The sequence below is a fragment of the Oncorhynchus tshawytscha genome, linkage group LG24, assembly GCF_018296145.1.
Source record: "Oncorhynchus tshawytscha isolate Ot180627B linkage group LG24, Otsh_v2.0, whole genome shotgun sequence".
In the NCBI taxonomy this organism is placed as follows: Eukaryota; Metazoa; Chordata; class Actinopteri; order Salmoniformes; family Salmonidae; genus Oncorhynchus; species Oncorhynchus tshawytscha.
In genome coordinates this window covers 6,167,410-6,195,297 of record NC_056452.1, presented here as the reverse complement: position 1 = coordinate 6,195,297, position 27,888 = coordinate 6,167,410, and the positions used below count along the sequence as shown (strand labels likewise).

At 42.2% G+C, this 27,888-nt stretch overlaps 2 protein-coding genes across 4 annotated transcripts in view; one reads left to right on the top strand and one right to left on the bottom strand.

Moving 5' to 3' along the window:
• Positions 1 to 12,588, bottom strand: acbd4 (acyl-CoA binding domain containing 4). 3 transcript variants are annotated; one of them, XM_024387053.2, is made up of 11 exons: positions 12,306 to 12,588; positions 11,964 to 12,178; positions 11,582 to 11,702; positions 11,022 to 11,106; positions 10,091 to 10,211; positions 9,682 to 9,942; positions 9,175 to 9,332; positions 8,827 to 9,034; positions 8,293 to 8,513; positions 4,157 to 4,216; positions 1 to 1,010 (listed from the first exon to the last, which is right to left on the bottom strand). In XM_024387053.2, the coding sequence occupies exons 2-11, from the start codon at positions 12,091 to 12,093 to the stop codon at positions 879 to 881; spliced, it is 1,497 nt and encodes a 498-aa protein (XP_024242821.1). In that variant the 5' UTR covers positions 12,094 to 12,178; positions 12,306 to 12,588; the 3' UTR covers positions 1 to 878. The 3 variants fall into 3 exon arrangements, with proteins under 3 accessions (XP_024242821.1, XP_042161167.1, XP_042161168.1); XM_042305233.1 differs by having other exon boundaries at positions 12,322 to 12,588; XM_042305234.1 differs by having other exon boundaries at positions 9,175 to 9,302; positions 12,322 to 12,588.
• A 1,935-nt stretch (positions 12,589 to 14,523) lies between these two features.
• Positions 14,524 to 27,888, top strand: part of plcd3b (phospholipase C, delta 3b) — a 54,211-nt gene continuing 40,846 nt past the window's right edge. Inside the window, exon 1 of the mRNA XM_024387055.2 lies at positions 14,524 to 14,912. Coding sequence (XP_024242823.1) covers positions 14,831 to 14,912 — 82 coding nt within the window. The 5' untranslated portion in view covers positions 14,524 to 14,830. The remainder of the gene's footprint in view (positions 14,913 to 27,888) is intronic.

Genomic DNA, 27,888 nt, shown 5'->3' with positions numbered 1-27,888 from the left:
TTCACATTTTCCGACCATATTTATTTGAAATCATTCACACAACCAAGGCTGTTCATATAACAATAGCTTGAAAAATTATCTTCTTTCAACCATTGGTGACTAAGTAGAATAATTTCTCCTTACATATCAACTGAACATTGTCTATCTCTTGTGTGTATTCTGGAGCAATTGCCAGTGCACTCATTTCCAATTCTGTGTCCCACTGAAATCATTGGATCAAATATAATCTGGGAAAAGTGCTTATTCATCCCAATTATTTATTAGAAAACAATTCTGTGATTTAAGATGAAATAGCTATAAATTAAATCATGATTTATTAGTGTTATTGAGGGGACAAGGAACACAAGTGGATCAGGGTCCCGTATTCAAAAAGCGTCTCAAGAATAGCAGCGTCTGATCTCAAATCATTATGATGACCTCCTTCCACTATAATCTAAAAGGCAAACTGATCTTATGTCAGTACTCTTTGTGAATACGGGACCAGGTCCTTCAACCTGAAGGTTAAAAGAACAGCACAGCATGTGATACATTTTTCATTTAAACATGTTCATGTTTCTCCCAATACTTGAGCAATGTACATAACAGTACTGAAGAGAGTGAGAGACTTTCTCCTCCAATAATGTCCTATAGGACTGCCAACAACTTCTTCCAGTGGATTCATGTGGAAATACACAACCTCCATTGTCCCATATATGTTTGTGCTGTCTCCTATGGTCATTGTCACACCAATGACCATAGCAGTTTGCAAGACACCAAAAACAGATCTGCTAACGACCTCCGTTGTCCCATAGAGTCCTATTGAAATAAAAAAGAAATACTTCTTCCTCCAATGGATTCCTAAGGGGGGGGATATGGGACTGCTTTGTGGTCCGTTGGCTTCAAGTAGAGATACGGGCCTTCTTTTGGCCCTTCCGCAGTAGAAAGACTATGCCCTGAGCCACCAGGGGCCACAGCAGCAGAAGCAGCATCGTCCGTCCTGATACTTCAGGGAACGGCCACCAACTCTCCTCCTGAGAAGAACATATGGGACATTTAGGGTGACAAACCTTAAAACGTACAATATTCTAATAGGAATGAATTCATAACTGATGTAGAGGATGTGTCGGCTTTTGTTCCAACCAAGTATTAACATGCCCAATCTGTCTTGGTTAGTTGAACCAAGTGTGTTCAAATCAAATTGTATTTGTCACATGCGCCCGAATACAACAGGTATAGATAGACCTTAGAATGAAATGTTTACGTACAAGCCCTAAACCAACAATGCAGTTAAGATACATCGGCTGCGGAGAGCGTGGATCACACAGTCGTCCGGAACAGCTGATGCTCTCATGCATGTTCAGTGACCTAGTCTCAAAGCGAGCATAGAAGTAATTTAGGTCATCTGGTAGGCTCGTGTCACTTTGTAGTCTGCAATAGTTTGGAAGCCCTGCCACATCCGACGAGCTTCAGAGCCGGTGTATTATGATTCGATCATAGTCCTGTATTGACGCGGTTGATGGTTTGTTGGAGGGCATAGTGAGATTTCTTACAAGCTTCCGGGTTAGAGTCCCGCTCCTTGAAAGTGGTAGCCCTGCCCTTTAGCTCAGTGTGGATGTTGCCTGTAATCCATGGCTTCTGGTTGGGGTGTGTACTAGGGATGCACCGATATGACATTTTTGGCCGATACCAATATCCAATATTTTCCTTGCCAAAAAAAACAATACCGATAACTTTCGGTTAACCTTTTAAGCATTCTGATACAGTTAAATAGTGCGCTCATCCGGGTTTGGCCGTCATTGTAAATAAGAATTTGTTCTTAACTGACTTGCTTAGTTAAATTAAGGTTACACACACACACACACACCACACAGACCAAAACATTATTTTGTTGCCATTTACATATGTCCCCAAACCTATTTCTTTCACTTACTTGCTGTGCTGTTTCGTTGTTCATTCATTTAATTCTCAACCAGTTTCAGCTCTGTTTGTCTTCCCCGGTGCGCACTGTCACTGTGTCCGTTTCCACCTTGTCCAGCTGTGTATGTAACATTTTACGTAAACTCAGTTTGTCTGCATCGAAGTAGCGGTCCTTGTACCTAGCATCGAGCATGGTGGTGAGACAGTGAAGAGGCTCAGAGAGAATACCACCAAATTACTTGTTCACAGCTTTGAGTACTTTTGTAAGTTAACCCCACAGTCTGTGTCAGCAGTTTTGTTGAGAAGGTGTTTCAAGGGGGTATGTCTTGCTGCAGATGCAGTTGATTAGCTTATTTCTCGAGTCAGTTGTTTGAATGGTGCTAGGAGTGTGTTCATGTTTCCAAGTTTCAAACATGTTCTCAAATGCCATTAAATGGCAGCAGCGGTATGAGAACCAGCACATTCTTAAGCTTGCAATACGGCTTTCCTCAGTACGAAATCCTCGTCGACCCACTGTGCTGTCAGACTCAGCATGCTCTGCATGGGGCTGACATCAGCATGGGGCTGACATCACTCGTCCAAATGTCAGTCGTGAAGCTAATAGCTGCGATGCACATAGCTCAAAGATGTGTGTTTCAACAATACTGTGTAACTCCAGTAGGGTAACATCTTAAAAATAGTGTGTACCGGGGCTCAACCAGTCGGTGAAAGCCAACATCATCCACGACAGAGGACGGTTGATTGTCAGGGGCAATGAATTCCATTATCTTGGCGTTAATGGATTTCGCCTTTGAGTTGTCTTCCTGAAATGTTCTTACTCTTTCAAATGACTAATCGACTTGAACTTGTTCAGTTGTTGGAAATGTGTGCTTAGTATTTTTCTGTCTTTATTCTGTGTAGTGCTGTACTCACGTTATATAGGTATGCACGTCAGCTTTGACATTGGTTTGCAAATCAGTGTTAAACTAGACATCGGGCCGATACCGACATTATTAGCTAGTATCGTCCGATTCCGATATGCTCACCGATATATTGTGCATCCCTAGTATGTAGGTACAGTCACTGTGGGGACGACGTCATCGATGCACTTATTGATGAAGCCATCGGAAGAATCCCGGAACATATTCTAGTCTGTGCTAGCAAAACAGTCCTGTAGCATAGCATCTGCTTCATCTGACCACTTTTTTTTAGACTGGTGCTTTAATTTTTGCTTGTAAGCAGGAAACAGGATAGAATTATGGTCAGATTTGCCAAATGGAGGGCGAGGGAGAGGTTTGAAAGTGCCTCTGTGTGTGGAGTAAGGTGGTCGAGAGTTTTTTCCCTCTGGTTGCACATTTAACATGCTGGTAGAAATTTGGTCAAACGGGTTTAAGTTTCCCTGCTTTAAAGTCACTGGCCACTAGGAGCGCTGCCTTTGGATGAGCGTTTTCCTGTTTGCCTATGTCGGTATACAGCTCAATGGGTGCGGCCTTAGTGCTAGCATCGGTCTGTGGTGGTATGTTGACAGTTACAAAAAATACAGATAAACTGTAGATAGTATGGTCTACAGCTTATCATGAGGTACTCTACCTCAGGCGAGCAAAACCTCGAGACTTCCTTATATATCGTGCACCAGCTGTTGTTTAAAAATATACAGAGACCGCCTCCCCTTGTCTAACCAGAGGCTGCTGTTCTATCCTGCCTATACAGTGTATAACCCGCCAGCTATATGTTATTCATGTCGTCGTTCAGCCACGACTCAATGAAACATAAGATATTGCAGTTTATAATGTCCTGTTGGTAGGATATACGTGCTTTTAGTTTGTCCAATTTATTATCCAGTGATTGTACGTTGGCCAATAGTATCGATGGCGACGGCAGATTAGCCACTCGTCGGCGGATCTGATCTCCTTGCGCGATATCTTTTCCGTCTCGTTCTCCTGCGAATGACGGGGATGAGGGTCTGTTCAGGTGTCTGGAGTAAATCCCTCTTGTCCGACTCATTAAAGAGAAATTCTTCGTACAGTTCAAGTGAGTAATCACTGTTCTGATTTCCAGAATGTCTTTTTGGTCATAAGAAATGGTAGCAGCAATATTATGTACAAAATAAGTTACAAACAGTGCTGGGCCTGGGGGAAAAACCCTGCACACCCTTTACAGTAGCAGAGTTTGTGACCACGCTACTGTAGCTGTACGAACCACAATGAGCATATTGCCAAAAGCTAGTAAGACAGAGATAAAAAGATGCACATTGAATTTTCGGATAACCCCACACTCTTACCTCTGATTGGGCGGCTGAGGCAGCACACTGAAGACATGGTCTCCAGTCTGAATTCTGGGCCTGATGATGGGATACATTGGTGAATACACAAATATACTCCAATACCTTTAAATATATGAAGGTATTCAACATACAGTATGTATTTGACCAAGGTCTAGAATGTATAAGAAAGAAAATGTCAAAGTACAGTAGCTACAGTTGGTGAAGTAACTAGTTACTATCATCTTGCCTGTGGATGGAGGGTGGCAGCGCACGCGGTAAGCTTTACCTGAATAACTGGGCCTGTGAGCATATTGCCCCCAATAAAACAGCTCTATTTTTGCATTTAAGCCTCAGTTTTGGATTTATTCCTATTTTTCAACAGTGTTCAGGTCTCCATCTCTTCAAGCATACTGATGGCCACATTAATTATAGGACAACATGGGAGAATGATGATCCAAAACAGGCAGCGCATTCTCAGTATATCAGGAGAAACCCATATTTCCGATGACTAACGCTAATACATCCTGACAAAATATGCCATACGACTGGCCTGCAAATGTGCCTATCTGCACCTTGTAAATTGTAAACAGTAGCCTAGACCCATAGCCGATGCAAAAGTTTGACTATACAGGCCAGGCCTGTGGGTAGCTGCATTGGTAACCAGTTATAATAGCAATAAGGCACCTCGGGGGTAAGGGCTGTGTCCCCGTCATCTCAAATGACAAATTCGCTGCAGTAGGTCCAGCTAGCCTGTATTCTGTTTTAAAAAGAACTAGCAAAATATCAGAAATAAATAAATGAATAAAATTTAAAAAATAATAATAATATACACTGCTCAAAAAAATAAAGGGAACACTTAAACAACACAATGTAACTCCAAGTCAATCACACTTCTGTGAAATCAAACTGTCCACTTAGGAAGAAACACTAATTGACAATAAATTTCACATGCTGTTGTGCAAATGGAATAGACAACAGGTGGAAATTATAGGCAATTAGAAAGACACCCCCAATAAAGGAGTGGTTCTGCATGTGGTGAACACAGACCACTTCTCAGTTCCTATGCTTCCTGGCTGATGTTTTGGTCACTTTTGAATGCTGGCGGTGCTTTCACTCTAGTGGTAGCATGAGACAGAGTCTACAACCCACACAAGTGGCTCAGGTAGTGCAGCTCATCCAGGATGGAACATCAATGCGAGCTGTGGCAAGAAGGTTTGCTGTGTCTGTCAGTGTAGTGTCCAGAGCATGGAGGCGCTACCAGGAGACAGGCCAGTACATCAGGAGACGTGGAGGAGGCCGTAGGAGGGCAACAACCCAGCAGCAGGACCGCTACCTCCACCTTTGTGCAAGGAGGAGCAGGAGGAGCACTGCCAGAGCCCTGCAAAACGATCTCCAGCAGGCCACAAATGTGCATGTGTCTGCTCAAAAGGTCAGAAACAGACTCCATGAGGGTGGTATGAGGGCCCGACGTCCACAGGTGGGGGTTGTGCTTACAGCCAAACACCGTGCAGGACGTTTGGCATTTGCCAGAGAACAAGATTGGTAAATTCGCCACTGGCACCCTGTGCTCTTCACAGATGAAAGCAGGTTCACACTGAGCACATGTGACAGACGTGACAGAGTCTGGAGACGCCGTGGAGAACATTCTGCTGCCTGCAACATCCTCCAGTATGACCGGTTTGGCGGTGGGTCAGCCATGGTGTTGGGTGGCATTTCTTTGGGGGGCCGCACAGCCCTCCATGTGCTCACCAGAGGTAGCCTGACTGCCATTAGGTACCGAGATGAGATCCTCAGACCCCCTGTGAGACCATATGCTGGTGCGGTTGGCCCTGGGTTCCTCCTAATGCAAGACAATGCTAGACCTCATGTGGCTGGAGTGTGTCAGCAGTTCCTGCAAGAGGAAGGCATTGATGCTATGACTGGCCCGCCCGTTCCCCAGACCTGAATCCAATTGAGCACATCTGGGACATCATGTCTCGCTCCATCCACCACAGACTGTTGCACCACAGACTGTCCAGGAGTTGGCAGATGCTTTAGTCCAGGTCTGGGAGGAGATACCTCAGGAGACCATCCGTCACCTCATCAGGAGCATGCCCAGGCGTTGTAGGGAGGTCATACAGACACGTGGAGGCCACACACACTACTGAGACTCATTTTGACTTGTTTTAAGGACATTACATCAAAGTTGGATCAGCCTGTAGTGTGGTTTTCCACTTTAATTTTGTGTGTGACTCCAAATCCAGACCTCCATGGGTTGATAAACTTGATTTCCATTGATAATTTGTGTGATTTTGTTTGCAGCACATTCAACTATGTAAAGAAAAAAGTATTTAATAAGAATATTTAATTCATTCAGATCTAGGATGTGTTATTTTAGTGTTCCCTTTATTTTTTTGAGCAGTGTATATATATATATATATATATATATATATATATATATATATATATATATATATATATATATATATATATATATATATATATATGATAATGCAAAGGAATAATATCAAATAAATTGCTGGGGAGAGTTTGAAGGGGGAATAGTATGAAAGTGAGAGTAGAACAGCTAGTGCGATATAGTGTGAAGATGAAATTGACAACCATTTGGAACATAGAAATTACACGCAATAATAATAATATTGCAATAATACTATTTAGCCAAGAAATGAAGGTTAAGAATGAGCTTCTAACTACACTAAGCATTTCTCTTTTGCCAAGATAATCCAGCAATCTGACAGGTGTGTCATATCAAGAAGGTGATTAAACAGCAATATCATTACACAGTAGTATCTTGTGTTGGGGACAATAAAAGGCTACTCTAAAATGTGCAGTTTTGTCAGACAATACAATGTCACAGATGCCTTAAATTTTGAGGAATTGTGCAATAGTCATGCTGTGACTGCAGGAATGTCCACGAGAGCTGTTGCCAGAGAATAACATTTCGATTTCTCTACAATAAGCTGCCTCCAATGTGGTTTTAGAGAATTTGGCAGTACTTTCAACTGGCCTCACAACCGCAGACCACGTGTATGGCGTCGTGTGGGCGAGCAGTTTGCTGTTGTCAACATTGTGAATAGAGAGCCCCGTGGTGGCGGTGGGGTTATGGTATGGGCAGGCATAAGCTATGGACAATGAACACAATTGCATTTTATCTATGGCATTTTTTACGCACAAAAATACCGTGACCAGATCCTGAGGCCCATTGTTGCGCCATTCATCCCCCGCCATCACCTCATGTTTCAGCATGATAATACATGGCCCCATGTCGCAAGGATCTGTACACAGTTCCTGGAAGCTGAAAATATCTGTTCTTCCATGGCCCCTTCATACTCAGCAGACGTCACCCATTGAGCATGTTTGGAATGCTCTGGATCAACGTGTATGACAGCGTGTTCCAGTTCCCGCCAATATCCAGTAACTTCGCACAGCCATTGAAAAGTAGTAGGACAACATTCCACATGCCACAATTAACAGCCTGATCAACTCTATGCAAAGGAGATGTCGCGTTTTTTTTTTAAAGATATCTGTAACCAACAGATACATATCTGCATTGCCATTCATGTGAAATCCATAGATTAGGGTCTAATGAATTGACTGATTTCCTTATAGGAACTGTAACTCTTTGAAATTGTTGTGTTTATATTTTTGTTCAGTATAGGTACATGATCTCTAGTCTTCACTATTGTCCTGCGCATTTACACACCTCCACTTGACTTTTAGCTCATCCTCTACTCTTGTGAAGTTCCAGGAAAAGCTAGGCTATAGTTGCACTCTAATATATTGGCAGCCTTGCACAATTCACTATTGCTTCTAAAATAATAAGAACATTTTTGAGGATGCTCACACGTGTTTTTGTTTGATTTTAGAAATGCACAGGACCAAGAAAAAATAAATATAAATCATTAGCCAGTTTAGGTCCATTAAGAAGTACATTGTACTAAACCTCTAGTTAAAACGTCTTTCATTCATGAATCTTTATGCCTTACTATGAATAATAATAGCAAGAAATTGGTAATTTAGGGGTGTTTCAATTCCTCTTTAAGATGAATGCACCAACTGTAAATCACTCTGGATAAAAGTGTCTGCTAAATTACTAAAATGTTTCATCTCCATGCTCTCTATACAACTCTATGGATACATCAAATCATACCTACCTGTGCTGCGGCTAGTCTCTCCACTGCCTCCAGTCTCTCCATGACGCTCTGCATGTCCTCCCTGAGCCTCCGTAGGGCCAGCAGGATCTGCTGCTGCACCTGGATGTCCTGCAGCCTCTCAGCCCCTCCCTCTGAGCCGTCTCCTCCCCCTCGGCCAGCCCCTCCCCCTGCCCCCAGGGCCTCTCTCCCCGCCCGCCTGGGGCTGCCCTGGGGAACACCACCTAGGGATAGTGCATATGTGTAATTGGCATATATGCCACATGCACGTCACACACAACAGGAATACTTGCAAAGACACACAAGTTCATTCACACACTCTCTCTGGCTCTAACACAATTACATAGAATTGTGTATCTCACCTCCCCTTTATCTGCACAGATTGAAAAATACTTGAAAAATGAAAATAATATGGTGGACTCACTATTAAGCTGGCTTTCACCTGTTCCACTCTTTTTTAGATCAGTGCAATGAAGGGGAAAAGGCAAGGAGAGGACAGATATTTTAGGAAAATTAGAGAAAGAGCCTTTAACTCACGTTCTCTCCATCCGTGGTCCCTCATCCCGTCTCTTCCTGCATCCCGACTCCTCCTCATGGGCGGTCCCCCTCCATCCCCCGCCCCCTCTCCACCTTGCCCTGCCCCCACCTGCGTTGCCTGGCAGACCGTCTCTGTGTGATTGGCTTGGACTGAGGAGGGCTCTGAGTAAGCATGGCCGTTATGGAGGCCGTTTGACTTGGGGACAACCTGTGTATAAACAAACAAACAAACACACACATACAGAATACGGTCCTTTATTTGGATCCACTTATAAAGGACCCAGAGAACAACAACTTAGATTGAACTCGCATTCTTGTAAAGTCCCATTATTTCAGGCCCTACGGTACCTTGATATTGTCCAGCTTTTCCACAGAATCCACAGAGTCAACAAAGATCTCACTCTCTGAGTCGCTGGTCAACATCAACACCTCAGACGACCCCATGGCCTCAGACAGACCAAGCTCAGGAACAGGCTCTGGAAAGAGGAAGCCTTGTACATTTGGCCCTGTGTAACCATTGTGAGACAAATCAAATCAAATTTGATTTGTCACATACACATGGTTAGCAGATGTTAATGCGAGTGTAGCGAAATGCTTGTGCTTCTAGTTCCGACAATGCAGTAATAACCAACAGTATCAACAGTATGGTTAGGAGAAAGTCAGTTGTGTTGAATAGAAAATGCATCAAGTTAGCTACAAGTGGGTAAATATCCATTTGCCTATCCATCCATCCATCTGGTATGGGTTCTATGGAGTGACAGTATTTTCTTGCCTGGGTGTGCACATACTGTAGCTACCCTCCAGCCTGGCAGGATTTAGTTTCTTGAAACAGAGAGAGGTGAGCATGACTCTTACCCTGAGGTTCACTGGTGAAGGTGACTGGTTGTTGTTGTGTCTGACTGGGCACCTCTTCTGGGACAGGCCCCTTCTCTGCGAGGGCCACCTCTCCCAGAGTAGGTACCTCCTCTTTGACGGGTTCTTCTCCTGGGACAGGCACCTGCTCCAGGGCAGGCTCTTCATCTAGTGCAGGGTCCTTATCTGGGACACGTTCGTCTTGGGTCTCCCTCTCTTGTTCAACCTCCATTGAACTGGCTGCCTTGTCAATGCCCTTAAAGTCTACGCAAGCACACGCACACACAGTAATTCAAAGTCCATTTGAGCATATTGTGACCTTATATGACTGAGGCTCAGATAACATGCAGGGAATGTTTTCTTTCAACACCAACAATTCAGATCGTGGTCTAAAGTCCAGTAGTCCACTGACCTTCTCTCAGATGCAGCAGCTTGTCTGGTGGCCGGGGCATGTCGTGGATGACCACGTAAAGGGGCTCAAAGTGGTGGAACAGTGATGCAGTCTTCTCATTGATGGGCATTGTGTCAATCACCTACACAGGAGACATTTTTTCTCTCAGTTGGGGCTCTTTATGTAAATGCCTGTATATGCTATAAGATAACAATTCATTGTTATATGATGTACAGTATGCAGGAGGAATTGGTTAACTTAAACAGGGTCAGTATTCATATCTCAGATCAGGCAGGACTGCTCAACTACAATACATGTTCTCTTTTCGATAGATCATAATGAATATGATTACATTGACAGGGGGAGGGGGGGAGAGAGGCAACATGATCCTAGAGATCAACAATCATACTTTGAGATGTTTTGTGATTACGGGCCCCAAGGCTTTTATTCCCCTCCCCAAAAGAAGATACATGGTGGTTGTGGTGTGCATGTTTATATTCAAAAGTAGACTCTGCGATGCACGCGGTAAACAGCAATTTCGTGTCGATTTCTGCAACAACTTAAGAGTGTTGAAGCGCGGGGTTAAACTTCTTTGCAGTTTTGGTCCCGTAGCTACTACGTTGTAGCAGCGTGAAGCGCACATGCGCAGAGACTCTGTGCGACCATGTGAGGTCACAGTCTTGCATTGATCATCTCAATATCTGGGGTGATGCTCGTGGCAACGTCAAAACGCGGTCTACCTTCAGTCTAAACACATACAATATGATGGCCCACGGACCAACACTGGCCCCTGGTATGTTGCTGACCAGTCCCTCTGACGGTTAGCCGGCACTGATTTAGACAGTTCTAGAGTGCTAGCTTTAATGTTAGCTGTTCCTGGTATAAAAAAAAGGTAGAGAAGCACATATGTTTATTTGGATGTGCATGAAGGAGTAGGACTTCTCAGCTGTACCTCCTGTGCCACTTTCTTCATCTCATCCACGTACGCCGCCATGGCACTCTGACTGCTCATCTCCCCTAATCGGCTCCAGGCATCCCTATGGACACAAAACGACACCAAAACAGTATTCTCTAGCGAACATCTCTCTGCATCATCTTCGTACCACCGTTAGTATATCATTTGAAAAAGAGCACCACCCAATGGACTACGAGTGAGGTGTTAGTTTGGTAAGGAACAATCACCGTTAGAGGGGGAATAACTCCATGCTGTACAACAGCAGCACACGTGCACTTGAGAAGTAACAGTGAATAGTAAGGGATTGTGACAGGTGTCAGCAGTTGCCGTGCCAGTTCAAACGTTAATGAGCCAAAACCACACCTGGCGTGGAGGCGCCTGCCAACTGAAACACTCTTACCTGGCTCAACTAGTTTGGCTCAAGGTAGAAGTTGTCCCTAACCACAGATCTTGGATCAGATTACACTCCTACATTGTCACCTACTAAATATGTACATTCACCCACACAGACACACATATACAGCCTCTCATATCCACTTGTGCAGACACACACTCACCATTTATAGCGACCTACTGGGTCCCAGAAGCCTGGTCGAGACACTGTGCAGGGGCCACACACCGCCTGCTTGTACAGGCAGTAGAACCGCAGCATCACTTCATAGGGGGGCCGGTAGGCACCTGCAAGAGTTACTCAGTTGTTATACAGTGTCTATTACACTTTGGTTGACCTACATGGAGGTAAGCCTTGTGTAAAAAAGTAGCAGTAGCTGATCAATAAAATCACTGGTTGGGCCTAATGAGCTTTCAGCTAAGCACTCAATTGAGCTTTGTTTACAAAACACAACAACTAATTATATGCCTATACACTGCCAATTCTGCTATATGATATCACAGGTATTAAATAGATATAGGTTATGTCCCTGTATAATAGTCTCCCACCACTTTTGGGAAGGTTTTGAATGACGTCGACAGCGGCCTGGAAGCGTTTCTGGTGGTCCACCGACTCTGCCATAACGGGAACTGGCATTGCAAACTGCCGTCTCTCTATGAGGGCACAGTCCTGTGGCATCCAACCGGGGCAGCGACAAGGGACTGCTACGATGTCCTTCGCCAACTCAACTCAAACAACGACGAATCAATAGGACTGAAACGAGCTGGAAAGGCACATAATTCGATGACATAACGACTGATATGGTAAGTTAGCAAGCCTGCTGCTGGGTTCAAACACAATAACAAACCACATTGATAAGTATTGAGTCGCCAACAAGATTGAGTACCGACCGGTTAGTCCACTTGCCTTTTCTAGTTTGTGCCTCCGAATCTCTGCTCAAATCACAGCAGCATCGAACACGCTTGTAAAAACGTTGTTGATAGATATGAGATGGCAGGTTTTCAAGAACATTCAAAACGCCCAAATTACAGATATGCAAAGCTAATGTTGCAGATGATAAGTGTATTATTTGAGTTAAACGAATTAATAAAGTTGTTTGTCGAGACCTTCAATATCCTTACTTCGTACAGTTGCAGAGTGGTCTTCCGTGTTGGGTCACATGACAACATGTGGCCACGCCCTCTCCAAAATGATTTGCGCGATGTGCCTGTCGGTGTAAAATAATAAATACATTTCTTGATTGGTTCAGTGTTAATAATTTTCATGCACAGTGCACACTATATAAGCAAATACAATAATACGTTGCAGCACCATTTTTTTTGTCAATTTTAGCAAGCTATTATTATTTTACAGTATTTAGAAGGGCTATTGTCATATACATGTATTTGCCAGAAAACTGTAAATGAAGGTAGCCCTATATATATATATATATATATATAAGCACGTATAGGTCAGTGGCACAAACGAGTGCCTCTATTGCCAAAAAATCACATGCTCTAAAAAAAATAATTAATTAATGTGTCTACAACTGCAATTTCTATCTAGCCAGGGCTAGGGGGCAATGTTTTTCCAGGATTACGTCTATCCATTCTAACCTATACTGAACAATACTATAAACGCAACATGTAAAGTGTTGGTCCCATGTTTGATGAGCTGAAACAAAACATCCCAGAAATGTTCCATACTCACAAAAGGCTTATTTCTCTAAAATGTATTGCTCATCCCTGTCAGGGCGGCAGGGTAGTCTAGTGGTTAGAGCGTTGGACTAGTAACCAAAGGTTGCAAGTTCAAACCCCTGAGCTGACAAGGTACAAATCTGTCGTTCTCCCCCTGAACAGGCAGTTAACCCACTGTTCCTAGGCCGTCATTGAAAATAAGAATTTGTTCTTAACTGACTTGCCTAGTTAAATAAATAAAAAAAATAGTGAACATTCTCTCTTTAAAAAAAAAAACTTTATTTAACTAGGCAAGTCAGTTAAGAACAAAATCTTATTTTCAATGACGGCCTAGGAACAGTGGGTTAACTGCCTTGTTCAAGGGCAGAGCGACAGATTCTTACCTTGTCAGCTCAGGCATTCTATCTTGCAACCTTTCGGTTACAAGTCCAACGCTCTAACCACTGGGCTACCTGCTGCCAAGGTAACCCATCCACCTGACAGGTGTGGCATATCAAGAAGGTGATTAAACAACATGATCATTACACATGCACACCTTGTGTTGGGGACAATAAAAGGCCACTCAAAAATGTGCAGTTTTCACACAATAACACAGATGTAACAAGTTTTGAGGGAGCATGCAATTGGCATGATGCCTGCAGGAATGTCCACCAGAGCTGTTGCCAGATAATTTAATGAAATTGAGGAGTATTTCTGTCTGTAATAAAGCCCTTTTGTTGGGAAAAACTCATTCTGATTGGCTGGGCCTGGCTTCCCAGTATGTGAGCCCATGCGCTCCCAGGACCACCCATGGCTACGCCCCTGCCCAGTCATGTGAAAACCATTGATTAGGGCCTAATGAATTTATATCAATTGACTGGTTTCTTTATATAAACTGTAACTCAGTAAAATCATTGAAATTGTTACATTTTGCGTTTATATTTTTGTTCAGTATATGAACAAGCCCTCCACTGTGCATGTCACAGGGTGTGGTTTGAAAAGCCAAAGTAAAAAGGTTAATGTTTTGACACAGTTCTTCAAGATTTTCTGACTGTGACAATCTAACCCATGCGTACTAAAAAACATATTTTTCCAGGAGGTATTCAAGCACAACGGCAACAGAGCCTATAATTTCAATAGTTTCCTTATTACAGAGAAATATTACTGTTAAATATTGTGTTTTCTTTGTCGTTTATTTTAATAAATGTGAATTCAAGGTGCATTGGCATAGTTAGCATCTGATCTCAGGATATAATAATCAGTTAACGTTCTCGTGCGCTTGTTCAGGTGCCTATTCATTACGCCATATCTGTTGCAAAACGTTTCTTAAACGGAAGCAAACGGAACGAAACGGGGAGGGACATACCTGAATGTTTCCAATAGAAACCCTCGTTTGGCGTTGCAAGACGTTGCAACGGTTTAGACTAATGATTACACCCCAGTTTGCCTCCAATCCGTGGCATGACATAATCAAAGATGGGCTGGCTGTTCAGTCTCGCTTTTGCTCCAAAGGAATAAAATCATGAGGCGCTGCAGTCTTGGAGAAAGCTAGCTAGCTCAGTTACGAACTAGCCTACATGTTCTAGCAAGAACTTGATGCAGTCTATAATCAAAAACAGTAAACTGTCTATAATCTTTCGGTGGCCTTGAAAAGCTGAACTCGTTAAACAATAGGCGTATATAGCTAGCTAACTAACTAACGTTAGCTAGCTAGGGATAACCAGAAAGAGGGAGAGCTCAAAGCGGCAGCGTCTTTGATCATGCTAGGCAACGGCAAGAAGCCCGTGAAGAATGGAGCCGGGACGTCCGAATCAAAGACTATCGACCCTCTTAAAAATTTAGGTAAGCATTTGGCGAATTAACGTTAGCTATCTCAATGTGAAAGACATGTATATCTGGTAAACCGGTTCATAGCCCATGTCTTTTCATGTAGTAGGCTGGCAGGACCGTTATGTCTGTATTCTCACAAACAACATAGCTTGCTACCGTTATCTCTATCCCATCCCTGCCTCCCATACATGCTTGGAGCCACGCGTTTTTTGCGGGTTGTGTTGTAACGTTAGTTCAATCATTTCTTTAGCTGGCTAACCATTAATAACTGACACACACATTTCTACGGCGTCCACAATTCGTGCATACTATTTCAAAAATAACAATACAGTAGGCTACAGAACAGGTCATATTATATTCCTGAAATTACAGAATGGAGAAGACGTTGATTAAAAAAATGGATCTGCAATATACACTGTTCTGAGATTAACGTTACATTGATGGGCTTCCAGTAGGCTATGTATTCTCAACGCACCCGAAAATGAGGAAAAATCAGTAATCAAACCAATAATAATTGATCAGTGTAACATTCATGATTAGAACGTTATCGGCATTTATTACATGGTAATTGACCTCTTGTGGTCCACACGCGTAAGCGTAATTTACATATTAGGGCTATAATTCAGGGGTTCTTGAAAGACGTTCTGTATTTTAAATTGTGTAAATAAGGGTGTTACTCAAAACAGAAATATATTTCAAATATACAAAATTATTGTTTTGAAGATCCCCAATAAAAACATAACCATTCAATTAGAACGTTCAGCACTCTGACAGAGTTGATTTTAGACACAAATCGGATGGAGTTAATGTTTTACGGAGTCTAATCTAACATCTTCATTCAATTGTTATACACAGTAGCAATTTTGTTTTCTCCTCAGTTGCTTTATGATTGTAAAACCTAATTAAATGTAACATATTTGAGCAAAAATTCATTTTCTGTCTTAATCTGTCAGCCAGATAGAGTTGACAGTTTATGGTTGTGCCAATAGAATTAGGAATTAGAATACTAGAATGGACATGCACCTAATTATGATGGGATGAAGGGCAGCCATTTTGGTCAGGAAGTTGGTCAAACGTAAAATTATGAATTTTAAGAATTTATCTGCACTGTATGTTTGTTAGCTAGCCAGACAGTTTTAGAGGAATGATTAAATCATTAATTTGTCAAATTAACTGTATGCCAACATTCCATTCAAACAATGCAGTCAATCCTCCGCCATACACTGGCTGAAATCAGTTGATAGGACTTAGACAAGTTCTAAATGCAACCAGTACTAATATTGTATCATATAATAGCACACTGCTTTACAAGAAAACACAATTTAAGACATTCTGTTTACCTATATTTTAGAGGCTATTTATACAGGAAATTGGTATAAAACTGATATAAACTATTTATAATATGACCATATTTTAGGTTGACAATAATTATATTACATAATTGCTGGTATAACACATGCCTTACTTTTATTTTCCTGCATAAGTCAAATCAGGATTAGGCCTCACCTGCCATTCCAATGTCTCCCTGACCAAAAGGAATCAGTGGAAAACAGACGTTGTATTGACCAGATTGGCGCACATTCAACAAATCGTATCTAACAAAGTGGATATTTGTCAAATCCGTTATGATTTATGTAATTTAACAGGCCCACAATATGTTTAATTAAGTCCTATTTGGATATATTTGGCTGTTTTTGTTGCAATATATGTAGAAGTTGTCTCTTTTCAGGGTTAGAAGAGACTGCTAATGCTAACTCCTGTTTGTAGAAGCTGTTTAGCATAGCTAGCATACAGAAATCGGTGGTGGTAGTCAGTCTTTTTTTGAACTGTTATGCTGTTGTTTGGTAATGATGACATGAACATGTGTTGTTGGGGTTGAAATCCATACAAGCTTTATACTTATGACTACATTATATTTAAAGCCAAAGAGGGCTATTGCAAGATCACAACATAATATCCTTTTTTAGTTAACCCTTTAATGCGTAGAGTCACGTATTTGTGATCATTGTTGAGTGATCTCTACAGCGTATGATCACAAATATGTGATTGGAGCAATAGCAACAGAAAGTATGATGCAACAAACAGCATTGTTGTCTGAAAAGCATCTAACCAATGTTTCACACTGATGGGAAATAAAGGTCTTCACAACTTTATTCCTCAATCTCACCTTTTTTTGTAAAAGATAAATATGAACTTCATCATCCAATCATCACACGGAACACATCCACAGCTAAACTCAATCCATAAACCAGCCTAAAGAACAGGTTGCGCTGTTGTACAACTGAATGCCTTCAACTGAAATGTGTCTTCCGCATTTAACCCAACCCCTCTGAATCTGAGAGGTGCGGGGGACTGCCTTAATCGACATCCACAGCGCCCGGGAACAGTGGTTTAACTGCCTTGCTCAGGGGCAGAATGACAGATTTTCACCTTGTCAGCTCGGGGATTCGGTCCAGCAACCTTTCGGTTACTGGCCCAACCTGCCGCCCCAGGTACCAACGTTACAATCTGATGCCGTGTTCAAAACAACTGGGAACTTGGAAATCTCCGACTTCAGTGCGTTCAAGACAACTGGGAACTCGGGGGAAAAAACAAGCTCCGAATGGGATTTTTTATTTTTTTTCGTCATCCAGCTCGGAATTCCAACTCGGGAACTCAGACCTCTTTCTAGAGCTCTGACTTTCCTACCTTTAGATCACTGACGTCATAGTTTGACCTAGTCTTTTTCAGAGTTCCCAGTTGTTGTGAAAACACCATAAGTCAGTCGAATAAACTGTCTCTTGTTATAACGTCTTTGGTTTGACAGACGCTTACATGACAACCAGAATGCATTGTATAATGTCAACAAATATGGTGCCACACATAGCCAGCAAATAGCTTAGCATTAGCTAAGGGTAACCTAGTGGCTAGAGCGTTGGACTAGTAACCAAAAGGTTGCAAGTTCAAATCCCCAAGCTGACAGGGTACAAATCTGTCGTTCTGCCGCTCAAGAGGTATGCTTAGATAACCTATACAGAAAAATATATATATATATATTTTTTTTTACATAGAACTAGGCATAATGATTATGGCTCTAGGCAGCAGGAAAAAGCTGTTTCAGGTGTTGGAAAAAATTCTTAAACCACCCCCATCCATCCTCACATACTTCGTTCCCCCTCTAAAATAATGGGTTCATGACGCCCCTGCTTGTGGGTGCATCCTTTCACAAAACTGTCACATTTGTATTAAAGTAAATAACCGACGTTATCTTGAAATCATTAGGCAAATTGCAAACATCTGCACTTGTACTTGTAATGACTTAACATTGCTTTCAGGGATCTCTCAGTTTTCAACCCCATACTTCATGTCAGAAAATAATCATGCAGTTCATGTGGCAGATTTGCAAGTAGGTTAACATTTGTGGCGTCGGCATAATGTGGGATACAGGCTATTTATAATGGGTGGTCCTATTCCCTGGGTAGCCAGGAACAGAGTGGGAGGTCTGTCTGCCATGGTCAACCCCACCCTATAGGTGCCCAAAACCACACCCTGGGTGCCTTGGTTCAGATGGGCATGAATGGAAATTCTCTTCCTGTGCCCTGTAAAGGCAGTGCCAACTAGCCCACCATTGTCAAACAATGGTGGTTGTGGGAAAGGGTTACATTTAGATCAAATTTGTAGGTGGTGGAACTGTCCCCCAAATTAGCCAAGTTACTTTTCCGTGGTCATTTCTAACAGAAATCTATTCAGTTCCTTCCTAATGTATAAGCCTGGGCGGCAGGTAGCCTAGCAGTCAAGAGCGTTGGGCCAGTAATCGAAAGGTCGATGGTTTGAATCCCCGAGCCGACTAGGTGAAAAATCAGTCGATGTGCCCTTGAGCAAGGCACTTAACACTAATTGCTCCCGTAAGTTACTCTGGATAAGAGTGTCTGCTAAAGTGGAAAAAATGTCATTCAACAATGTTGCTGATTTGGCAAGTTAACAATAAATAAGTTGAAGCAGATGCTGTACTACTATGCTGTCCAGTGTCCACAATCCTCTGTTGAGCCCTGGGTCATGTTCATTAGGACACACAATTAAAAATGTTTTAAATTGCTTTGCTGATTTGAAAGATGAGCGTTTCTTATTGGACAACTCTAGGGAGTCCCTCTCCCTATTTCAGTCTGTTTTCTGACATTTGGTGCCTAATGAATTTAAATTGAACCTTTATTTAACTAGGCAAGTCAGTTAAGAACAAACTCTTTTTTACAATGATGGCCTACCCCGGGCCAAACCCAGACAACGCTGGGCCAATTGTGCGCCGCCCTATGGGACTCCCAATCACGGCCAGAGGTGATGCAGCCTGGATGAACACAACCCTGGTTGTGTGGGTGCTTACCATTTGGCAGTAAAGGTACTTACCAACGTAGGGTATTGCACATGGCTCCAGGGCTACATCAGCCTTTTTTGAAGGTAAAACCTCCACCATCCTGCCTACCCCAGATAACTACTACTGCTACGATATGCCTGTCTCTCCCTGTCTACATTCTGGTTCCTTTCAAGGTCTCCACCAGTAAGATTTGGTTTGACTTCATCAAATTATTTTATTTGACTATGTGAAATATCATGTCAAAGCAGGTGGATTGTCATCATGTCAAAGCAGGTGGTTTGTCATCATGTCAAAGCAGGTGGTTTGTCGAATGCTATATCAGCCTTTCTGTAATTAATTGACTGCCTGGCATAATCCATAATCCATAATTGACTGCCTGGCATAATCCAGGCAGTCAATTAATTACAGAAAGGCTGATATAGATTTGAATTTGTCCTTTCACTATTCTGGTGAAGTATTGGACTCATGGGGCGGCAGTGTGGCGGCAGGGGGGCGGCAGGGCCCCGTAGGGGCTTGAGTGAAAGGGGGTTTACGCTATTTGATGTGTGTGTGTGTGTGTGTGTGTGTGTGTGTGTGTGTGTGTGTGTTCATTCATTCATTCAAGCTTGTGTCTGCGTGCATATGCATGTGTGCGTGTGTGTGCTCGTGGAGGGGGCCCCCACAATTCTTCAAAGCTGACCCCATTTGAAATGATAATCTCCTCCCTTCCGTGCCCACCAGAGGACATGCACTAATAAGAGACTGGGAACAAGTAGGAACCAGCGGGACGTTTAGGACATAGAGAGGGGAACACTGCATGATGCTTTTCAGGGAGAGAGCTTCTGCTGTACAGAGGAAGTCAGAACACATCTATCTCTGGCTAAGGAAACTGTAGCTTTACTAGTTCACACTGACCCAAGGTCATGGTGGTACAACTGTACATCGAGCAATTTACCGCCGTGAGTCTTACAGTTGTATCATTGCTGAAAGGGTGTAATTCTTACCCGTGTGTGTGTCTGTCTGTCTGTCTGTGCGTCTGCATGCGTGATCGTGTGTGTGTCTTTTTTTAAATTGTTAAGCAGGGTTTAAGGTGCTTAGAATTGTTCTGTGGGAGAGACACGGAGCGACGGCAACATACAGTCTAGTCTGTCTGTCTAATTATCCTGAGGTCGCATGCAGTAGCTATGTTGATCTTCTTCTCAGCAATCATAGATTCATTCAAATGCAATTTTGCTTATGTATGCCATTTCTATATTGCACACTACATTATAAATATCCTGGTGGTATAAGTATAATTGTAAGCTAACGATTGTCAGAAAGGCAAGGTTTCATGTCAGTGAGCATGTACATGGGTGGGCATGTGCATATGCACTGAGTGTAAAAAACATCAAGAACATTTGCCCTCAGAACAGCCTTAATTCGTCGGGGCTTGGACTACAAGGTGTTGATAGCGTTCCACAGGGATGCTGGCCCATGTTGACTCCAATGCTTTCCACAGTTGTGTCAAGTTGGCTGGATGTGCTTTGGGTGGTGGACCATTCTCGAAACACACGGGAAACTGTTAGGCGTGGAAAACCCAGCAGTGTTGCAGTTCTTGACACAAACTGGTGCGCTTGGAACCTACTACCATACCCTGTTCAAAGGTACTTAAATCTTTTGTCTTGGCCATTCAGCATGTCACACAAATCCATGTCTCAATTGTCTCAAGGCTTAAAAATCATTTTTTAACCTGTCTCCTCCCCTTCATCTACACTGATTGTAGTCGATTTAACCAGTCTCAACGTCAACAATGAAGAGGAGACTTCCGAGATACTGACCTTCTAGACAGAGTTAAAAATAAAAGATTACGATGGGCGAAAGAACACAGACACTGGACAGAGGAACTCTGCCTAGAAGGCCAGCACCCCGGAGTCGCCTCTTCACTGTTGACGTTGAAACTGGTGTTTTGCGGGTACTATTTAATGAAGCTGCCAGTTGAGGACTTGTGAGGAGTCAGTTTCTCAAACTAGACACTTTAATGTACTTGTCCTCTTGCTCAGTTGTGCACCGGGCCTCCCACTCCTCTTTCTATTCTGGTTAGGGCCAGTTTGCGCTGTTCTGTGAAGGGAGTAGCGTTGAATGAGATCTTCAGTTTCTTGACAATTTCTCGCATGGAATAGCCTTCAGTTCTCAGAACAAGAATAGACTGTTGAGTTTCAGAAGAAAGTGCTTTGTTTCTGGCCATTTTGAGCCTGTAATCGAACCAACAAATGCTGATGTTCCAGATACTCAACTAGTCTAAAGAAGGCCAGTTGTATTGCTTCTTTAATCAGAACAACAGTTTTCAGCTGTACTAACAAAATTGCAAAAGGGTTTTCTAATGATCAATTAGCCTTTTAAAATGATAAACTTGGGTTAGCTAACACAACGTGCCATTGGAACACAGGAGTGATGGTGGCTGATAATGGGCCTCTGTACGCCTAGGTAGGTATTCCACTAAAACATCTTCCATTTCCAGCTACAATAGTCATTTACAACATTAACAATGTCTACACTGTATTTCTGATCACTTTGATGTTATTTTAAATGGACAAAAAAAAATTGCTTTTCTTTCAAAAACAAGGACGTTTCTAAATGACCCCAAACATTTGAACGGTAGTGTAGGTATTGCAGACTCAGGGAGAGGTTGAAAATGTCAGTGAAGACACTTGCCAGTTGGTCCGCGCATGCTTTGAGTACATGCCAGAAATAGGCCTAATCTACAGTTTGTCAGTCAACGGCGAAAATGATCTGATTTCACTATTTCTGTGAGAATGTTGTAGACCAATCGGTGAGCAATATCCAAATGCTCCATCTCCCCCATATAAAAAATGACATCTTAACACCCCAGTAGAATTTGCTTCAATGTAATTCTCATTGCCTTGCTTACTCCTCCATAGCGTGGAAGGAAGCCAGTCTGTTTGGGTGTTGTGTGTGGTGAAGGAGTACCAAGACTGCTTTGTTAGTCTATGGACCAAGCCCTGGTGTAGTATGTACAGTGCACTCCTGTTTTAGCTGTTGATTCTGGCCATGTGGGATAGCCTGTGATGACTCTGTAGCAGGAGCAGTGGACATTGCAAAGACGGATGTCTGTTTCTCAAAATGCATGCTACCGTGCTCCCAGCATGCAAATTGGAGCACGAGAGGGTCGGAGTATGAGTCTTTTCTGGTGTTTTGATGGTGGAAAACTGAGCGTGTCTAGCATAACATGTCAACCCTGTTACCCATAAAAAGACAGTCAAAACATGTTTTAACAATTTCATTTTTTTGTGAAGCTTGCATTCAATTGCGACTCCCTTCTGCACACCACAAGCTTCCATTCCCCCTGTCACAAGGGAATTGATGGCTGATTTAAGAAGTCGTCAACCCTGTTAGGGTCAACCCTGTTACGGTCAACCGTGTTACTTTATTTGGCACTTAATAGGCACTTACAATAGTCATTTTTTAATTTAACCTCTTGAGATTGGAAAACATGTTTTTTATGAAGTTGAACATGTGCTCTTTAAGACAGAATGTTAAAATTAGGTGAAATCAAAAGTTGTTTTATTTACAAAGAGAGCTCTTCTCAAAAGCCACCAAATTGGTGAAATGACCCATGTACAGCATTCCTCATTCCAGGCTTGTCCTCTGATAGTAGCATAAAACATACCTACAGTGCATTCGGAAGGTATTCAGACCCCTTGTTACGTTACAGCCTTATTCTAAAATCGATCAAATAAACGTTTTCCCTCATCAATTTACAGACAATACCCCATAACGACAAAGTGAAAACAGGTTTTTAGAACTTTTGCAAATGTATTAAAAATAAAAAAACAGACATACTTTATTTACGTAAGTATTCAGACCCTTTGCTATGAGACTCGAAATTGAGTTTAGGTGCCTCCTGTTACCATTGATCATCCTTGAGCTGTTTCAACAACTTGGAGGTAAATTGTGGTATATTCAATTGATTGGACATTATTTGGAAAGGCACACACCTGTCTATAGAAGGTCTGACAGTTTACAGTGCATGTCAGAGCAAAAACCAAGCTATGAGGTCGAAGGACTTGTCCATAGAGCTCCGAGACAGGATTGTGCCCAGATCTGGGAAAGAAGGGTACTAAAACATTTCTGCAGCATTGAAGGTCCCCAAGAACACAGTGCCCTCCATCATTCTTAAATGGAAGAAGTTTTGAACCACCAAGACTCTTCCTAGATCTTGCTGCACAGCCAAACTGAGAAGGACCTCAGTCAGGGAGGTGACCAAGAACTCGATGGTCAGTCTGACAGAGCCCCAGAGTTCCTTTGTGGAGATGGGAGAACCTTCCAGAAGGACAAACATCTCTGCAGCACTCCACCAATCAGGCCTTTATGGTAGAGTGGCCAGAGTTAAGCCACTCCTCAGTAAAAGGCACATGACAGCCCGCTTGGAGTTTGCACCTAAAGAACTCAGACCATGAGAAACAAGATTCTCTGGTCTGATGAAACCAAGATTGAACTCTTTGGCCTGAATGCCAAGCGTCACGTCTGGAGGAAACCAGGCACAGCTCATCACCTGGCCAATGCCATTCCTATGGTGAAGCCTGGTGGTGGCAGCATCATGCTGTGGCAGGGACTGGGAGTCTAGTCAGGATAGAGGGAAAGATGAACAGAGCAAAGTACAGAGAGATCCTTGATGAAAACCTGCTCCAGAGCGCTCGGGACCTCAGACTGAGTCAAAGGTTCACATTCCAACAGGACAACGACCCTAAGCACACAGGAAGGACAATGCAGGAGTGGCTTTGGGACAAGTCTCTGAATGTCCTTGAGTCCGGACATGAACCCGATCTAACATCTCTGGAGAGACCTGAAAATAGCTGTGCTGCTACGCTCCCCATCCAAACTGACAGAACTTGAGAGGATCTACATTGAAGAATGGGAGAAACTCCCAAAATACTGGTGTGCCAAGCTTGTACCCAAGAATACCCAAGACGACTCAAGGCAGTAATCACTGCCCAAGGTGCTTCCACAAAGTACTGAGTAGAGCTTCTAAATACTTATTTAAACGTCCTATTTAATTTTTTAAATAAAAAAATACAGACTAATCAGACTAAAAGTAGTTTACAATAAGACAAAATTCCAGGTAAACAGAAACTGTCCAGATAAAAATATGTAATAAATATTAGATGACCCTTACCCAGACACACTTGTCTAAATTGATGGGTCAGGTGGAAAAGTACTAAATTGTCATAGTATAAATCATTTCAAATTCCTTATATTAAACCAAACGGCACAAATATTTTCTACTTTTTTTATTGACAGATAGCCAGGGGCACACTCCAACACTCAGACATCATTTACAAACACTGTTTAGTGAGTTTGCCAGATCAGATGCATTGGGGATGTTCTCTCGATAAGTGTGTGAATTGGACAATTTTCCTGTGAAAATGTAACGAGTACTTTTGGGTGTCAGGGAAAATGTATGGAGTAAAAAGTACATTATTTTATTTCGGAATGTAGTGAAGTAAAAGTAAGTAAGTTGCCAAAAATATAAATAGTAAAGTAATGTACAGATACCCCCATCCAACATCTGCTGGCTAGCTAACAGCAAGCTTTAACTAGCAATACAGCAAGCTTTAACTAGCAATACAAACCAATTGTCATAGCTACCTAAACCAAATAGGTTCAATGTTAGCTAGCTAACATTAGCTAGCTAACATTAGGCTATAACTAGCAATGCGAAATGTCATTCTGAGAAAACATCACTAACGTTACACACAATTCATACACGTAAATTAATGTTCGCTAGCAAGCCAGCCATCTAACCTCAGCTAACGTTAGTTAGCTAACAGCAAGCTTTAACTTGGGGTCTTTTGTTTAGACATATCACGTTAACGTTAGCTAGCTAAAAAAATGACTATAATCCCAATCCATAGAGTAACATCGCTAGCAATACAAACTTTTGTCATAGCTAAAGTTAACCAAATAAGTTAGGTTCAATGTTAACGATAGCTAGCAAGCCAGCCATCGAACTCCAACTGGCTAACTAACAGCAAGCTTTAACTTGCAATCAAAACAATTTTCTAACAAAATTAGAAACGTATAATATCTGAAACTGTAGCTAGATTCTTACCCATATACATGGATGAAAGCTTCACAGCAGACTGCAACCCCTTTCATTAAAGTTTGCACAGCTTGTTTGGCCCGTTGTGTTCCACTGATTTCAAAACTCGGTCAACTTCTTCCGTTTCATCCCCATCACCGTCATCAGAAAACTCTACAATGTCTTCTAAAAAAAAATCTCTTTCTCTCACCTAAGTCAGGGATTTCCTCATCATCTAATTCATTTTCAGAGAGAATCAGCATGGCACGATCGTCCTCAAGAAAGTAGTCCATCACAACTTTTTCCCACTGACCTTTGTCGATAGCACCTGATAAATTCAGGGCAGCAATGTTATTGAAAGCAGTAGCAACATATTTGCAGTTCTGATGTTTGTCTGACTTATATCTTTTGAAAAACGTTACATCTTTCGAAAAAACTGCAGTAGTAAGGATTATCTACGCATAATGAGCAGCTCATTTTATTGACAAGATGCTACACTGCAGACCAATCTGAAACTCATCTCTCGGCATGTCCAGCCCAATCATTAACTCAGCCAATCATGGCTAGCGGGAAGGTTCCTTACTTTTTCATTGGCTAAAACCAACTAGGCTCGTAATTTAACAACTTTATTCGTATTTACAGATGGCATAAAAGTTTGTTATGAAGGCACTTGAAAGTTCACATGTTCGAGAAGGCATTTCTGCCCCAAAAAATGCATTTTGATCCCATTTTTTTATTTATTTTTATTTTTATGAATCGGGTCACAAATGTCTCAGCTGTGACTGTTGGCTGTTTAGTGTGTGTGAGCATGTGTGTGTGTGTGCGTGCTGTAAAAGGAAAGGATGCATATAGCTTAGTAGCCTGAGGCATTCATGAAAAAAGCCTACATTTGTGTACAGCATTATGGTGTATGCAATATGATCTGTTGATGACTCATTGTGTTCATTGTGACACATTACATAACATAAACTAGTCTAGATGAATGACTCAGAGACAGTACATGTAGGCTAAGCCTAACCTAGCTGTGGTGACTCTAAAAAGCTACACAGACTGACTGAACTTTGAACCAAAACATGAACTGTAAGTGTACGGAGAGAAGGTTTTAGATCATTTTCTCTTTTTAGGCAGTTTGCTTTATTTCCTTATGGGTCAGTCAAGTCAGACAAGCATCAGATCTTAGGTCAGGATTGGAATATTGAGCAGAATCCAATTAATTTGGTCGTAGGCAGACGTACAGTGTCTAGTGAAATTCTTCACACCCCTGCACAATTTTCACATTCTGCAGCCTTAAATTAAACTCAAATGAACAACGATGAAATGAAACAACAAATGAAATTAGAATTTTCCCCTACTGGTCTAAATAACATAATACACTCGTCATACTCCTTGCTCTGGCACATCTAAATACATTCAAGAGCAAATATTTTCATGAAAAATCACACAATTAGCCGAGTTGAATTGGGGCCATCTGTGTGCAAAAGTAATAGTTCTCATAATTTAAAAAAAACTTCCTCTGTATATGTAAGGTCCCTCAGCTGGTTAGTGAATTTCAAACAAAGATTCAACCTCAAAGTCACCAAAGTGCTTTAGAAACATGTCAGGGATACATTTTGAAATCATTCCAATACAGTGAATATCCCTTTGTTTATGGTCAAGTATGATGTTATGCTGTGGAGGGTGTATAATATCACCATGGCACTGTAAGAATCTGGTCATCCTTCCTAACTGAGCTGCGGGAGAGGCTGGAAACTGCTCAGGGATATCACTGTGGGGCCAAAGGTGATTTAAATCTGCCACGTAGTTCATTGCATGACCTGAGAGAAAAACTATGAATGGATCAGCAACATTGCATTAACTACACATTACTGGCCTATATGACAAAGAGGAAAGAAGGAAGCCTGTGATATCCCAAACCATCCTTCTTGTTTGCAACAAGACCATTCAGCAATACTGTAAGAGAACTATGGGAAACAAATAAACTTTTTGGCATAAATGCAAAACTTTAGATTTGGGTACAAAATCTAGCACAAAACGTCAGAGTGAACTGTCATCAACGTATGCTTCTGTATTCTCCCTTCTCTCTTGGGTCATTCACTTGCCTAGGTCCCATAGGCGTCTCGAAAGGATCCCACCCTCATCACCAAGTTAGCTGACAAATGTAGAGAAAGAGAAGTGCCTTAGTGGAATGCAATCCTGCGGTACACAGACCAGAGCTCTACCATCTAAGGCAAAAGCCCAGGCTCCTGACGGAGACAATAGAATTCTCATTACTGCATGTTACAATAGTAAAAACATAATCTGTTTGTCAACTCATTGCACTAATTGTGTATTGAATGTAGTATTTGAGATGCTCAGACAAGCCCTTGTATCTGTAGTTGGTGTTCTTCAACTCTAGGATGCACTAGACTAAGACAAAAACCCACAAAGAAAAGACAACAGGTACGTGCATATGTGGTCTAATTAGTGAAGGCAGGGCTGTTTCTGTCACGACTTCCGCCGAAGTCGGTTCCTCTCCTTGTTCGGGCGGCGTTCGGCGGTCAACGTCACCAGTCTTCTATCCATCGCCGATCCAACTTTCATTT